Consider the following 17,245-nt stretch of genomic DNA (forward strand, 5'->3'; position numbering starts at 1 on the left):
CTGACTTCTCTTGAAATGAGAAACGACACAGCACATCAAATAAAAGTTGAAACGTGAGCTGGCATGAGACAGTCAACATGCTTCTGACTGAGTGATTCCTATTTCCTTTCAGTTCCACATGAGGAGGATTCAGCACGTGGAACACCTGAGAACTGTAAAGCACTGCAATGATCACCTTGCTTGTAGCTGACTAACAAAACAGAATTTTAAAGTCAGTTTTTGGAAGGGTTCTGCCCTCTGCTCTCTTCAGCTGTTAAGTATCTGTACACAAACTCCATTAGCTTTGTGTCAGAAATAAATTTGGGTAGAATCTCAAGCCTTCCACTGAGTCATCTCTGCAAAGATGGCCCATCTTTTCAGCAAGAAGCAGCCTAGAGAAAACAAAAGAAGACATGCTGTATTATTTGTGGCCAACAGGCTAATGAAGGTATTAAACACAGCAATTACTACTTACCTTTCTTTGGCTAAGAGAACAGACATCCCCACCAGCTTAGCAAACTCATCAGCTGTGAGAGACCCTTTTTCAGACACCTGTCAAAGAATAAACACACAAATAAACAAGCTATGGCATTAAAAGAACAATGAAGTTCTCTCACCTAATGGTTCAGATTTAGCCTTGTGATAAACTGGCAGCAAATCCCTTGTGAGGGCAACTAGTTGTTTGCATTTTAAAAATGCACATAATTATTTGTACATTTCCCCTTAAAAATACCTCTTCTGTGTCTTGGGAAAATTGCCAAGCATAAAAGAAAAAAGAACAGAGAAAAGTGAAATCTGCTTTTTTAAAAAAATAATATAAAGATCACATGGTACCCTTTCCTTTGGATTTTTTTCCAAGATGCCTTGGGACAAAAAGAGCAGAAAAATTTGAATAGCTCAGACAGCAGCAGACTGTTGGAATCACCAAGTGATTCTGCAGACAGCAAAGCCTAAATGAGGAAATAAAATACCTGTTCAGGGCAGGTCAGGGATTTAGAAATGTGAGTGATCTCAGATGGAAGTGGACCTTTTGAGTTCAACAGGATTTAAAAATATCCCCACAGCCTACAGAAAAATCCTTGACCATTAGTACTCCATCCACCCTATGTTACAGCACACTAGAGGGATCACTGAAAGCCACCATCACATCCAGGTGACACAGAAGACAGGTTCAGTCTTGGGACTCAAAACTTTGGCCCCATTGTGTCAACCACATTAGTTAATACAGCCTAAAATGAAACCTCCTCACACAGGTTGGACATGTAGATGCTTAAAATATCAGATATGAAGTCTAGACTTGCTACTGCATTGAATTTCCCAGATAAACACATTTTGTTGCCCTACAAATTAATATTTTTTAAACTTCTCCACTGCTTCAGGTTCATGAAAACCTGTACATTCAGACATAGTTGCCATTTCCAGATTCCCATAAAACTGGGTGGGGAGGGGTCTACTCTGTGTCATTCTCAGCAGCAGTCTTTTTACAGAAACTCAGATTATTAGCTCTAACTTGAGATTTTATCAAGCCAAGTGATGAAATCTGAGAAATGGAAGTCAGCTATACAACCTAATATGCATATAGGTGATTATTTAATCTTTCCTTTCCAAACCACTACTCTCATCAAAGGCAAGTTTGGGTTCCTTTGACTTCCATGTCATTTCCTGTCTTCACTAGCTCTTCAAACCCACATCAAGTAACAAGTGATATGACAAGAGGAAATGGCCTCAAGTTGTGCCAGGAGAGGCTAAGGTTGGATATTGGGAAAAACATCTTCACCAAAAGGGTTATCTAGCACTGGAGCAGGCTGCCCAGGGAAGTGGTGGAGTCACCATCTCTGGAGGTATTTAAAAGACATGTAGATGAGGTGCTGAGGGACATGGTTTAGTGGTGACCTGGTGGTGCTAGGTTCATGTTTGGACTAGATAACCTTAAAGGTCTCTTCCAACCAAAAAACATTCTATCCTCTGTCCCCTGTGTGAAACCCTGTGGTTTCCTTTCACTTCTCAGAAGTTCCATGTCACCCTACATTATAGACTTAGTAGTGAGTGCTTTTGGTCATGAATTTGATCTCATCTTCCCTTTCCCTTACCAGATAGCCCCCTCATTTAAAGCCTCTCCTTCACATTTTTCTATGGAGTCAAGGTCTCACATTATGAAAATAAAAGGAAAAAAAAAGGCACTTCAGTAATAAATCCACCATCTGTTGCTTTTTGTAGTTGACCTCATTTGTTATCAAGAAAAGGTTTTTCCCTTCCTTTTAACAAGATAAGCACCCTTACTGAAGGCAACAGATTAATTTGAAACCAAAAATAATCAGAAAAGAACCTAAAATGGACAAGGTATTGTTCCATAAATATAAGCAAATAAACTGAAAGGATTAACATGTATTGAAGGACTTAAGCATTTTAGTTTTGGTGATTTAGGATGGAGTCCTTTCGACAGTGATATACATTTACCTTATCTAAAAGTCTGTTTGATGAAGAAAACTATGTGGTAAGAATCATGCAAAACACACTCAGGAGTCCACCTCATGTATCAAGTGAGAAGGTGTCTGTGATTGCTCTTTTTTTTGACTGCCCAAGTCAAAGTCCTCTTTGACTTTGTTGTTTAACTTTGGATACACTGAATCAGCCTTTACTCAACTTGAGAAAAACAAAAAAAAATCACATCCCACTGGAAGAGACACAGGAAAAAGGGTATGTTACACATACAACCTGCTGTTTGATGAAACACACCCAAACCAAACGACTGCCTGTAGCAACATTTTAAGAGCTACTTTCACTGCCTTTGAGCACAGTGTACAGTGTCTGAAGTCCACTTCTGTTAAATGAAGTGCTTAATACATACCATGAATTTCATCTTACAGTGCAAAAGATTTGGAGGAAGGCTGAAGGTTAACAAAGTTTAAAAAGAGATGGAAAAATGATTTATTCTTTAAGGAGAAAGTAATGACTGAGATTATTGCCTGCCCAGCACTTTGAAGATGAAAAGTGCTATTTAAGTTACAAGATTTGGAAGTGGAATATTTTGTATTTTAAAACCTCAAAAGGAAATCCTGGAACTCAAATTTTTATAACTGATGTGTTTAAATTGCCCCAGCACAGTCAGAACTCTGAAGGAAATGAAGAACACTTACTGTCTCTAAAGCAGAAGCTACCATTTCCTCCTCATTGTGAGACTGGAGCTCAATCACCATCACCCCACTGTCAAACACCCGAAGCCTAAAATCAAAAGGGAGGAGAGTCAGAGTAACTAAAAGCCCTGTGCACACCACCTATGGGCACTTTTCTAATGCACAAACTTATAACCACATTACAAAACAAAACAGCTCTGTAAAATGAATGTAATATTAAAAGCATCTTAAAAATTCTGAAGAGGCTGAAAAGAGCAGGGCATATGTCTGGGCTTAGTTAAACACCTTTCCTACTCTGAAAAAACACAGTCCTATTGGAAGTGAAAGGAATATTGTCTTCCTAGCAAAGTGGACTATGGTTAAAAATTCATGTTTTAATGTAGTGTGAATGCTGGTGCATACAGCAGCACCCTTTCAGCAAAGGATGACTTTGTTTACAAAACCCAAAATCTGCTGCAGGTGAAATATTAAGTCATCCAAGCACCATGGTCTGAGTCATGAGTACCACAGTTTATAAATAGATCTGTAAAGTTCTTACCTTAGTGGTAATTTCAGTGACTCCAGCATCTTACAAGAGTTCACTAAATCTTCTGGTGACAGCAACTATTAAAATAGCAAAACACATTTCTTCACAGCATGCATTTCATGATCAAGCATACAGCATAACACCAAAACAAACAGTTGTTAAATAACTACACTGGGCTGCACAATATGGTTATTTTTCTTCCTTTCTATAGAGCAGCCTGTTTTCTTGTCTTCTATGCTCCTTTCTGTTCCCTTACTATGTGTTCTGTAACAATTCTTCTTGCTCTGTTTACAGAAAGAACTGATGTATTTTCTGTAAAAAATCCAACAAACATTCACCATTCTTTAGCATTCTCTGTCTTTTCATTTTTTTTTTCCAGATAAGGAAGATTTTCCCTTTTATATGGTATTATAAAAAGCAGCATACGTTATTGACAAGTCATAGAGGATAAATAAACATTACATGGAAAAAGGAGAAAGGAAAAGGGGTTGACTGCTTCCTGCTGCCAGGCAGAGCGAGCAATTGGTAGGGAACAAATTTACCCTTTTCCTTTAACTACTTATCAAAGAAGTACATTTTATAAAATGTGTAATCAAACTAATTTCTCACCTCTAGTCCTCGTGCACGATTTACCAGGCAGTACACTTCTGTGAGGGACATGATCCCTCCTCTCTCCTGCATCAAGCACAAGAGTGGTAAGAGGAATGGCACTGATCTAGTAAGACACACTCAGTTTTCCAGTCTAATTATGGTAGGCAGCACAGAGCTGTCAAAAAAAAATCCTGTAATATCTATGCTTTTAGTAGACACGTAGCCTTACGAGTTGCAACATGAAATAAAGCTTTTTGGTGAGAATCATGAACCCTGCAATAGCTTCAGACAAATTAAAGCATGAAATATTACTAAGGGGAGGTAACCTATATAATAGCTCTGTGCTATAGTTGCAAAATATGTAGTTTTTAAACCAGTTTAATGACTGACTACTTATATTTTCAAACTCAGTGTTGTTCCACTCTTTCTTGACAAAAGTTATATGCTGCAGAAAGAAATGAAGACAGGGCTGTTCAAATGAAAGCAAAGACTGCTAGTATGGTTTTCCAAGTAGCACTGATATTTTTAAAATTAGAATTTGAGATGCCCTTGCTCCAAAGAAAAATCCTTACTTATATTTAAACTTATTCAGAAAGAGGATATATATTTTCCTTCCATAAACATGAAATGTGAGGCTGTGCTGCTAAAGCCAGGACTTCAAGCAGAGGCACAGTGCTACAGCCAAAACACATTCACCTCAAAACTCAGCAACATGTGGAAGATGCTCATGCAAAATCAGGTACTTCACCTCCAGTGGTGTCTGCAGGATGCCAGCCAGCTGCTTTGCCAGTTGCATGTGGTAATGTGTGCCAGATCCATGTGTCTCCCTAGTCACTGGGTTGGCTATACCCATGCTCAGTAGGTAGGACTTGAACCTAATAGTCTAAACAAACAAATAATTAAACGTAGAAGGACATCAACTAGGGAATCAATTTTAAGTCTTTGATTTTACTACTATAAAGCAGTTTTGGTGAATAAATCCATTTTGTTGACTGCCAATAAATTACTAGGAAAGAGAAGGCAAGACTTAGTACAACTTATTTTTGACCAGCAGAGGTTAAAAATACAAAAATTTACACAAAGGCAGTAAAATCTTTGCAGTTGAAAGAAAAACTAGAAGTGAGCAAGTAACTCACTTTTCCTTTGTGTAGAATTAAACCACCAAAACAAAACCCCACAACTATGAAGTGTTCTTCATTAACATTCCATGTCTTAAATGGCTAGCTTTCCATTCTGCATAAGAACACTTCTGTTGACTTTAAAACAAAATTCATTTACCTCATCCTCAGTGATATCACCTTGTTTTTCTTTAATCTTATTAGCTATTGATTTGGATAACTCCACCATTTCCTTTGCCTGTCAAGAAAGACACACAGATAGGTCAACTCTCAGCTCAAGAGAGAAAAGGATGCTTACAAGTGACCAAACAAGCACAGGTCTGCTAGGACAAGTGCCCCATGCCATACCTTCTCCATTAGTTTGCTAAGATCCTCAAAAGCCTGAAAAGCAAAGCAGACATTGCAAATCAGTGTAATTACAGCATTCAGCTTCATGGATACAATGAGCTGCCTTTTAAGAGCTGCTATCCCTTTAGATTAGTATGATACAGTGTGAGATATTATATATAATTGGTTGATATATCTTTTATATCAGGTCTTAAAATCAAAATTATACAAACCCTTAATGACAAAGAATGCAGAAAACAATAAACCACATGCTTTACTAGTATGAGAACTCTAGTTCAATATGATTTATGAAGACCATATGATAGGAAGGAATAAGATACTGAGGCCCAGAGAAGATTAAACTGTCCAATTTTATTATGCTCTCCTAAAAGCTGGAGGAAGGTTTCTTGGTGGTGATGGTAGGCTTTCATCCAAGAGTGAACCCTCCCTCAGGGAAATCTAATGTTTCTGGCCAGTAGCAGGTCAGCTGTAAGGCTACAGAAGTTCTCCTCTTGACAAGACAATTTTACTTTAATCAGTAGATGTTACTGTAAATAAGTTAGAAAAAAAAGGTCATTTCAAATGAGCAAGGAAGAGGGTGTATGCTTTCACATGCATGCTTAACTGAAGAGGCAAAACCTCTGAAAATGTGTTGAGATATCTCTTCATTTAAGTATTGCATACATAGGAACAGTGGTACTACAGTAATAAACAAAAAAAAAACAGTTTAAAAATGAATGAAATATAGCCCACAAGACAAATTATCATATTTAAACACATTAAGATAAAAAGGATCCTCTGAAAACTGTTTTTTGGGCTTAAAACACAAAACACCTGCTAGAGCAAGGGAAAATGATGCAAAATGATCTTTTCTTTAAGAAACTTCTTGCTCCCCTCCATATCCCCCAAAACCTAATAAACTGGACATCATCCCAGGACCACAAACACATCATGTCTACTAAACTTAATAAGCTGCTGTGGTCTTCAAGGCAGCAATTCCACAAAACCCCCCAGAGGACATTTCTAGGCCTACACAGAACATTCTGTAAATAAAGCTGAGGATACACTGCAATTGGAAAGTTTTAGTAATGATAACCACCAACTAGCATAAAAAAAAAAATCACATTAGCAACTATATTAATACAACTGTATTAAAAAGCAGCTCTCATTTCTCCCATCCTCAGCAACACACATTCAACCTTCCCACCTGCTTCCCTCAAATGCGTGACCCCATGCCAGGGCAGGCAACCTTTCCAAACCACCTTTTCTGAACAAACTGCTGTGAGAAAGACTCCTGAACCTCTGCAGCTTGCCTGGCAGCAGCACCCAACCCCTCCAGCCACAAGTAAAGAAGGCTGTTCAGCTACAGTATGTCAAATGACCACAGATGCATCTTGCCTGCAGCTTCTGGCCATAGCTCCTGGGTGATTCCAAGCTTAATCTGACCAACACCCCACTAGAAAGACACATTTCAGCAGAATTTGCACAGGAAGACCCAATTGTTCTCATCTACATTTAGGTGACCTACTTAGAAGCTTACTGGTCTGAGATTCAACATGCAAAGAAGAGAAAGAGATGCCTCCAGGAAGGAACAGTGTTTGCTTTTCATCTGAATCTCCCCTAATGGTGCCAGTGTTTCTCCACTGACTGCAGAAGTTTAGCCTCTGAACTCATGGTACATAATTAGGTATCCAAAATTAACTGGGACAGAGACAGGTTTGAGGGGAGAGAAGAAATACCACCATGTAACAGCAATGTACTATCAGAACAAAGCTTCTCTTTGGAATATTTCTTACTTCCCAATCTGCAAATTCAGTAATTTACAATAGATTTCCCAGTCTCTAGTGTAATCAAAGCTTCTCTTTGGAATATTTCTCCTTACTTCCTAATCTGCAAATTCAGTAATTTACAGTAGATTTCCCAGTCTCTAGTGTAATCAAAGTCCCTCTACCATACTTCCATATGACATCAATAAGAAGTTTTCTAACAAGGCTTTTCCCAACTTATTTCTAATCTCTCTAACCTGCATCATTTATCAAAAGAACCCTTGATTTAGCTAAATAAACAGCATACAGTGTCTAACTCCTCCTCTGCCTGACTCACTGAGGGCAGGCCTGGAAACAAAGGGGAATGTGCACACACCTAACAGGAACTTCCTCAGATAAACAAAGGGCTAAAGAACTGGATCCTTATCAGCACTGACCAGCAGATGCAGGAAGCCTTTTCCTGGAAGCCAGGGCACCACTTTTTAAATTGAGTCATTTATAACATTTAAAGCTGGAGGAAGGCAGGATTTTACTAGTCCTGGTTTTCCTCTGTTCATACAACATGTATAAATGGATTTCTTTTACTCTCTTACAAAGCTACTAAAGGAAAAAATAACCAAACAATACCTTTTGAACTATGTGTACACACATGTAACCACAATACCTTTTGAATTACACACAGAACTTCACTCATTATGTTCCTCATAAACAGAAAGGGAAAAGTCTAATGCCACCAGTACCTGAAACAGCACGTGGCCTGCAAAGGTACTAAAATTTTCTTACATATCAGAGCAGCAAATGCCTTTTTTTATTGTGGCACACTGAATCCCATGACTCTTTGCCACAAGAATGAATCTGTTGCACGTAGTTTACGAGTACCTCTGTGTTAACCTCTATGACCAAGACAGAACCACACAATTTTTGAGGCTATTGCTCCTGGGAACATATGAAGAAAAACTGCCTCTGTTGTCCATCAGAATTGGTATTTGGAATTCAGCTGTTGTGCTGTTTCTGGGGAAGAGGATGGCCTCTGTCTAGCCCAGGTATTTCACAGACACTTGTAACATCTTGCCAAGGCCTGGTCTGCAGAACATTTTACTATCATTACAAGCCTATACCTAATATTTAAAACCTGTTTGTAAGATGTCAAATTAATAATAAATAGTCCCAGCTGCCCCTAAAAGAAAGTGTGAATGAATGTAAATAGCTCAGACAGGTGGTCGACCTTGGAACTTCAGTGGCATTTACCTCAGAAATGTTTTTGTCAGTCTCTTTTCTTTTTTCCTCTAATTTCCTTTCAATCCCCACAATTCCTACAGCCCTTATTCTTCCTGCCTGCAAAAGAAAATAATGAAAGGAATCAAAATAGGAAAGGCTAAGTTTTCTCATCCGCCCCACTGTGAAAAAAACTTATATTAGAAGACAGGAAACATTCTCCCCAAAGCATTGATAACATGCATACAATAATTCATATAGCTCTTCAAAGTATTTTTTAAGCCAGTGTAAAAAAAAAATAAACAATAAGTGGAAAGTATGTATGATTTTGCTGTAGCAAATAGATAATAAGATTATTCCATTGAAGCAATTAATATGAAGATGTTTAATAGCCTGACCCAGAGTGAGCATTCCAGTTCATCTCTGAAGCCTCTCAAGCCCATGTGAACCTCTGTACTAGAGCTGTCTGAATCCATGAGTGTACCTCATCATGAGGTACCATGATTCCTTCAAGAAATCCAGCCTGAAGAACCACAGCCACAGAAACACAGTGCTAAGTGCAGCCTAATTTACCTTGCTGAGCAGTATCACAATGGAGGGGATGGTGAAACTGTTCTGTGATGCCAGATGTGTTTCAGAAAAACTGGTACCTATGTGGCAGGGCCCCTTGCTACAAGCAAGACACTGAGGTGCTGGAGCATGTCCAAAGAAAGGCAATGAAGCTGCTGAAGGGTCTAGAGAAAAAGCCTTACAAGGAGTGGCTCAAGGAATTTGGATCATTTAGCCTGGAGAAGGGGAGGCTCAGGAGAGCTCTTCCTGCTCTCTACAGCCACCTGAAAGGAGGCTGCAGTGAGGTAGAGAGTTGGTCTCTTCTCCCATGTAACAAGTGGACAAGAGGGAATGGCCTCAAGTTGTGCCACTGGAGGTTTAGATTGGATACTGAGAAATATTTCTTCACAGAAAGGGTTGTGAAGCACTGGAGCAGGCTGCCCAGGGAAGTGGTGCAGTCACCACCATCCCTGGAGGTATTTAAAAGACATGCAGATGTGGTGCTGAGGGAGATGGTTTAGTGGTGACCTGGCAGTGCTGGGTTAACAGTTCAACCTGATGATCTTAAAGGGCTCTTCTCACCAGAACACTTGTATGATCTTTAAATCATTCAAACAGTACAATATATTCAACGTATTCATATACAGAAACAAGATCTCCATATTTATGAGAGTTTATAACCTAGAAGTATGCAGAGAGATCTTAAAGTGCTCTTCTCACCAGAACACTTCTATGATCTTTAAATCATCCCACTTCATTCAAACAGTACAATATATTCAATGTATTCATATACAGAAACAAGATCTCCATATTTATGAGAGTTTATAACCTAGAAGTATGCAGAGAGATAAATAAGGCAATCTAACATATAACAGAGATTCTTCATAACAACTGTCCATTTAAATCAAATGTATACAGGTACAAAAGAGTCATAAAAGTTACAGGTTATATATTTGACTTCCAGTCACCAAAAAAATAAAACAGAAATCACAATTAAGACCAAAAATCTTTCAGCTTCATTAGATTTCTCATGGTGAATAAAATTATATGCAAATATATATATATTTGCATAATGGGAGGGCTGCATGTGTCTAACTACCTTAAAAAAAAATGGAGCTCATCAATATCAACTATTCAAGACTAAATACACTCAAGGGAGAGAGGCCACAGTGTTCTGTATCAGGTGAAAACTGCAAAGGAGAAACTAATTGATGCCAGTGAAGAAACAGGCAAAGGAAAACTGAATTCCCACCTGTGCCCACAGAGTGGGTCAGAGACATGCCAGCTGCAGCATAGAGGGGCAGCAAGAAGTGGCAATGGGATGGGAGAGATTCTGCTCAGAAGCTCTGCACATACCTGTGGGTTCTTGTTAACCTGAATGCTCTGACCAGTAGGCATGTTCTCCCATCTCCTTTGGGTCATCTCTTCTGACAGTCGCCTATAGAACTGCAAACATGAAAAAGCAACAACAGACATTTCATACACTGTGCAGAGCAGCTCTGGGTATTTTTAGCATCTTGGTGGTAGATGAAATAAACTTCACTGTACAACAAAGCACAGTAACACCTACACACCTACAGTACAACACTCATTGTCTGGGAATTCTTCATGTCCAGCCTTCAAAAATACACGTTAAGAGGAGGAGGAGCTGTGTAGTTACTAATTAACTCACATGAGTACTTTTATTAGAAGTTATTTTTTCAGATACTCAAGAGGTCCCAAAACATGCTGAAGTTAAAAATACTGAGGTTTGCTCAAAAGCATGCTATTAAAAGGAAGGAAAATTGAACAATCCAATTACTATTGATCTGTTAATTCATCTATCAAGACAACCACACAGATCAATTACACCTATTTGTTTGCAGCTAATACCAGAAGATGATTGCATTAGTTAATTAGTTAACAGTAACCCTGTCCCAGTGACCAAAATCCAGAAAGAAAATCTATTCCACTCTTACGGTTGTTCAGAGTTCACAGGAAAGCATTCTGAAGTGACAAAGAAAAGATCTGGAGTGTAACTGATATGCCAGGTAACCAGAAAGCACAGGAAGCTTGATTTTCAATCACATTTAATGTGAGCATTAACATTAAAATAAATAAAGTTACAAAGATGAAAGTAAGCCTGATAAAGCACACACATTTTTAAGACCTTTGTAACTAACTCAAGCTGAAAATGTGGCTTTATGCAGTGAAGAGGTACAGCTTTTTCATTGTTTAAAGTTTAAGTTCTCAGTCTCCTCAAAGTGAGGATGTTATACTGTGAAATTTCTTTACAGAGTGCAATTTCTTTGTTTTTGTTTTTTTTTTTTAGGGTAAGCACTCTTAAAAATACATTCCTTGTTTTGGAATGTTCAAAGACTTTTCAGATTTGGTGTAGGTGAAAAATAAAAAAAGACTTATAAAACATAAAATGGAACAAAGCTGTGGGGCAACAAAAAGTGTTCAGCAATAAAATTAGAGCAATGATTAGGAATAAGTTCCTTGATTCCTGCTCAGTAGAGGGTTAGATCCAAAAAAACACCTTTTACTCTGTTAAACATTTTACAGATTTTAGAGGTGTCATTTTGGAAAACCCTGCATTCAATTTAAAAGATTAAAAAAGGCAGTATAAGATTATATTAAAACTACTAAAATAAGTAAAGCCTAATAATGCCTTCTGACACTTTGGGAACTCTATTTGCATTATTTGACCCAAGTATAGAACTCTGAAGGCTCATGGTGTTTGTCTTCAAAAAGGATGTAATGAAAAAGCCCCACCTCAAAAGTAAACATGGAAAAACTGTGGAAAATTATCACTGACACAGCAAGAGGAGAAACCTGTGTCCAAAGATCTGATGTGCTGGGCTTGCAGGGAACAAAGCTTACCTCAATCTGCCCATGTTCTTTGAAAGAAAGTTTGATGTAGGAATATTTGCTGCTTTGGAAAGGACCAGGCTCTTTGTTTGAAGAAGCAGGATGAAGGTGAACTACTATTTTGGCACTAAAAGGAAGTTAAAGGAAAGAGAAGAGGCAGCTTTCTGTAGTATCTAAGAAAGTTATTTCTACAGTCAAAGTTAACCATTTAATCAAAATATCTATTAACTGTATCTCACACACAAACTAAAGTACATCAAATAATGCTTTATGCTTATGCATCAACATTTTCTTTTGTCTCAGCATTATAGTAGATCCTGCATAAAACCTACTACAATTTCTAAACCAGCAACATCTCAAAAATTCAAAAGGGACCTGCCATCAATTCTTAAGAAATAAACAGCACAAATTTTAGCATTTCAAGCAATAATTTCTGAAAAATCTTTTACTTAAGGTAAAAGCTAATCATCAAGTAGTCATTTGATTTGGCTTTTGACTTGCAGTAACTACTGCCAAAACACACTATCTTTGTCACAGGAAAACAAAATATTATGTTTAATCTCTCCCAGTTGTATCTGCCACTTGCAAGCACTGTATATGAACTTGTCCAAAACCAACACTGAAAGGTAACATGCATGGAAATGACAGTCTAAACTGACACCTACCACCAACACAAGCACTGAGATAGCATTATTTTAGGAGCATAACAGACTGCTATCACAGCATGACTACAAGCCTGCCACTCCCATTTCATTTTACTGATACTTTCTGCATTGGTCTTTATTCACATGACTTTTCCAGCATTAGTGAATTACCCATTTTCTTCTGGACACCCCCAGCATGTTACCTTACTCATCTGACTGTAGGCTGCAAGCAGATGTCAACTATACACTTATAAATATATTTCTCCAGTTAATATTTTCTTCCTCTTTTTCTTGTGAAACTTCTTTATACACATACCATAGTGAATTAGTGATTGAAGTGAGTGGAAACCTCTGAGCACCATCTAACCATCACTAGCATTTCCATGCTCTAAATCATGGTTGTGAGAAACTATGTAACACAAGATCTGGCAGAGTTTCTACTCCCAAACAGTTCTTCAAGCACAAAAGACTACAATTGGATTTCAAATTTACATCCAGCAAAATCACTGTTGGCATGTCTGAGTAATCAAATGAAAATGGCAAGCTAGAACACAGACAGTTATTGATCACATCACATCAAACACCATTTTTTCATGACTCTCTTAAATGTTTGACCTCCAGTGAGGAATGCAGGTCCTTGTGGCTGTCAATCTGGAAACTTAGACTCCAAATGGAACCTACCATGAATTAATACATAATTTTGGGTACCTCAGATAACACACCTGTGCAAACTATCCATCTGACAAAGACAACAACCATCACCTTACCTCTTTCCTATCCCAGCTGCTTGCTCTTCAATAAAGACAACCTGAGACAGAGGTATGGCAATGCAGCACTCCTGCAATGACCAACACAAACATGAGTGAAATTAAAGCCATATTCATCATCTAAACCCTAAGATTTCCACACTACTACTGCTTAACCCTGTATGTGCAGGATAATATCCAAAAGCACCAGTCTTTTAAGTGTTGAATGTCTAAAAAAACTAGACTGAGTGGAATAGGAATTTCTCCATCTATCCCACAATCAAGGATCCAGCAACTGATGCACCTCAACACATATTTACTGGACTGTGCTTTAGCCAAAACAAGGCAGAGCAAGAAACAAGATCTGTGGGAAACTAACCTACCCAGGCTTAACTCTTTCTATGTGCATTTGAGGCAGAAATGGCTCAAGGGAGTGATTCCAATCAGCTAATTAGGTGCCTGGTCTTGTTTTGGTGAATATCCTTTGGTGAACATTCTCTTCTGCACAACAGCCTGGTGACAGTCACCCAGAACACAGGGTACACAGGTTACATTCCCTCTTTGAACTCTTTCTTCCATCTGCCAGGAGGGTGAACCCAACACCAGGTTAGAATGGACATTGTTACAGGGGCCCTCTCAATCCTTACCACCTAAACTGTTCCTCTTTGCATGGAATAATTAAATACTCCTTCAGTTCAAGATCAGGAAGTACACATGAAGGAACTCTGAGTAATGAGTAACTCTCTCACTAGTAAAACACCACAGGTTGAACTTCATGTTCTAAAAACTCTTAACATGAACCATCTAGCTTCTTCCACAGCTCCAGATCCTACAGCCATGGCATAGAACAGTTACTGCTTGTGAAACTCCCACATAGCTCTGGACACCTTAAATATAGGCAAAATGATACTTCTGTTAAAAAAAAAGGTTTTGAAAATGACAAGAGTCCAACTATATATAGTATGCACACTGTCAAAATGATTGATTCATTTAGTTCACTCCTAGAAAGTTATGAACTTATGGTTAAGTATAAGAACTTAGAGTCACTCCTTCCTGGTGAGAGAAGCAAGGGGAAGGGACAGAACAGGCAAGTTGTGTTAAAAATGCTGTGAGTTTACTTGGGTATTTTTTCTAATGTCTCATGCTGACACGATGCACGACTTTATAATTTAAAATGTTGTACAAAACTAGCTTTGTAGCAAACTTTGAAGAATTACTTTTTTCCCTTTAGGAATCACTGAAAATAGAAGGGCACTGTGCACCCCATGTTTCAGTCCTGAGCTTGGAAAAGGATCAGCTGTATTTACCACACTAACAAAGTTATTTGTATTTATCTCTCCCTGATCAGAACTGGGTAATTTTTGACAGTCTCCTGGCCATGTGTTTCTGCCCCTTCTGTAGTTTAAGCCTGAAACTGGTCAGACTCTTTGTGGGGTTAATTTAACTTGTTAAAATAATTTTATTTTTCTTATTCTCCAAGGTTCTTCTCTGCTAATTTAGCAAATTCAATGATCTGGGAAAGGTACAAGAAACCATGTGGCCCAGGTGCAGCATGAGAAGTCAGGGAAAAGAGATCAATGTCAATCTTCTGTTGGGAAGGACAGACTAGGGACACAGACAGTTGTAAGACTGGCTGAAGTCAAAGTGCTTAATGCTACTCCAAACAAGCAGACTAGAGGCAGTGTGATGTCACAGCATGTGCTCACCTCTCAGAAGGAGATGATGATGATGAAATCAGAAGTGATTAACAGTTTAGCACAGATAAATCATCTTACCCTGACTGTGCCACAAAAAGGTTCACTTATACTGAATAGCTCCTGGTCTGGACACTCAACCACTGCCTGGTTTAACAGTAACCCCACCCTGGAGACCAGCTCTCAAAACATTGTGAAAAATTTGTACTGAAAATAGTTCTGCTGTTTCTGCAAACAATCCCCCAATAAAAAATACTCTACATTGCCAGACTAAGAGGATCCTTGGTCCCCTTACCTTCAGAAAGCTCTTGGAGCAAGGGTGATACTCAGTAGGTAACAGCCTCTGGGTGCAAGATGTGCTTCAGCTAACCTTGTGCAAAACTAGTCCAGAGGAAGATAATTCAGCTTTGGAAAGCTGTCATCTGAACATGCTCTGTCTAAACTCTGGCTTCCAGGGCTGAGTTTCTAAAAGACTGTGACCAAAAGAAGCACAATCCAATCTGGTTCCAAGGAGGACTTCTCCTTCAGTTGCAGCTGTGAGGTGGTACAAGTTGTCACAACCTGTGCTTGGAGCTTTGTATGTATTTGTAGCCTTTCTCACCCATTTCTAGCCTGCACTCTCCACCTGTGCCTTGATGCTCTAAAGCATTCAGCAGCACTATTACTACACTGCAGTTCTGCCACTTACCCTCTGAGACAGTTCTCCACAGCAGTACAGACAAGTGCTGTGGCTTACTGAAGGGATGGCTCTGCACCACCACGAGCAGTTGGGAGGGTGAAGGCCTGTACAAAATACTGCCACCAAACACAGCCCAGTATCAAATATATGGTGGGAGCAGAAGACAAGGAAACTCAGCCTCAAAAACAAGGAAGAAAAGATCTTGCTAGACAAGGAGCATAGGAAAGGAGTTCAGATTATGATTTGCTTGACATATTCAACTCCAGTCTCCAAACCAATATTTTTTAGTGCATGACACCCAGACTCTTTTCTCCTGTTTTTGTGCTGTAGAAAAGGAAAATTTATATTTGTTTCCACACATCCTCATCTCTGCATGATTATTTTATAAAAGAACTGGGTGAAAAAACAATCCTGTAGATAATTTTCTTTCCACCGTGAGCCAAAAAAATGCACTATAGTTGTAAAACAAAAGGAAAAGACACCTCTCTGTGTGAAGCCTTTTCTTTGAAAGCTACATGTTGCTTATTATGGAATTTTAAAATTGAATGACACAAAAGACACAAAAGTGGAACTCACATGATTCTTCTGATCCCTCCAGATCAGTCTGTGTGTGCTAAGAAGTAACACTCCACTATCAAACTTCACCTAAAAAGGACAAATGAAACAGATCAACAACAAATTTAACCAGTAAGTTCCATAAACACTGATCTTGGAAACTTTACACATTACCACAACACAGCAATTGAGAAGACACTTTTTGTTTCCCCCAGGAAACACAATAAATGAAGTTTAGGGAAAAATGAGAAAATTAGTATAAAACCATAAGATGGATATATACAAACTTCCTTTTTCACCTGTATAAACTTTCCACCAGGAAATCTTGAAGGATCTTCCCTGCTATGCTGTGCAAGATCTGCAAACATTCTTATGTATCATTTTTAAAACAGGGCTATGGACTTTGGAACAGTATTTACTGACAAGTAAAGTAAAATTTATACCAAAAAGCAAAGCAACCTAATAACAGCATGCTACACGCAGTCTAAAATCTTCCACCCTACTGCACAGAAGTATTGCCTGTATGTATTTTACTGTTGAAATGTTCTTTATTTATCACTTCTCTATTTAATCAGTGCGTGGAAAACCCGTGTTGACAAATTGCTTCCTATTGCAGAACTCGAGGCACGCTTTCGCAGCTTTTTTAAGGGTCTGCCGCCGCTGTGGTGCGGAAGAACGAAGAGATCAAGAGCCAGCCCAGCAGCAAGGGGTGAGGCTCAGGTGGAAGCGGAAGGCATGACAGCGCCTTTCACGGCAGGAGCTGAACGGCAGGACCCCGGCACAGCGACACCCGGACAGGGGGTCTCCCCACAGCGGCACCGGCCGCACACGGCCCCCTGCAGCCCAAGGCCTCTCTCGGTCCCGCCGCG

The 17,245-nt window shown here is 38.9% G+C and overlaps 1 protein-coding gene across 1 annotated transcript; it reads right to left on the reverse strand.

Moving 5' to 3' along the window:
- Window positions 1–277: 277 nt before the first annotated feature.
- VPS36 (vacuolar protein sorting 36 homolog (S. cerevisiae)) lies at window positions 278–16,466 on the reverse strand (the record flags this gene model as incomplete). Its single annotated transcript, XM_008937406.1, has 13 exons — window positions 278–371; window positions 455–531; window positions 3,117–3,201; window positions 3,652–3,716; window positions 4,249–4,314; window positions 4,979–5,113; window positions 5,509–5,586; window positions 5,697–5,729; window positions 8,690–8,776; window positions 10,562–10,651; window positions 12,071–12,185; window positions 13,470–13,540; window positions 16,398–16,466. Coding segments are annotated over 13 exons (1,065 nt in total), but the record flags the coding sequence as incomplete, so codon positions are not given.
- Window positions 16,467–17,245: the final 779 nt, after the last annotated feature.

This window comes from Merops nubicus, unplaced genomic scaffold, assembly GCF_000691845.1.
Source record: "Merops nubicus isolate BGI_N331 unplaced genomic scaffold, ASM69184v1 scaffold8513, whole genome shotgun sequence".
NCBI classification, from domain to species: Eukaryota; Metazoa; Chordata; class Aves; order Coraciiformes; family Meropidae; genus Merops; species Merops nubicus.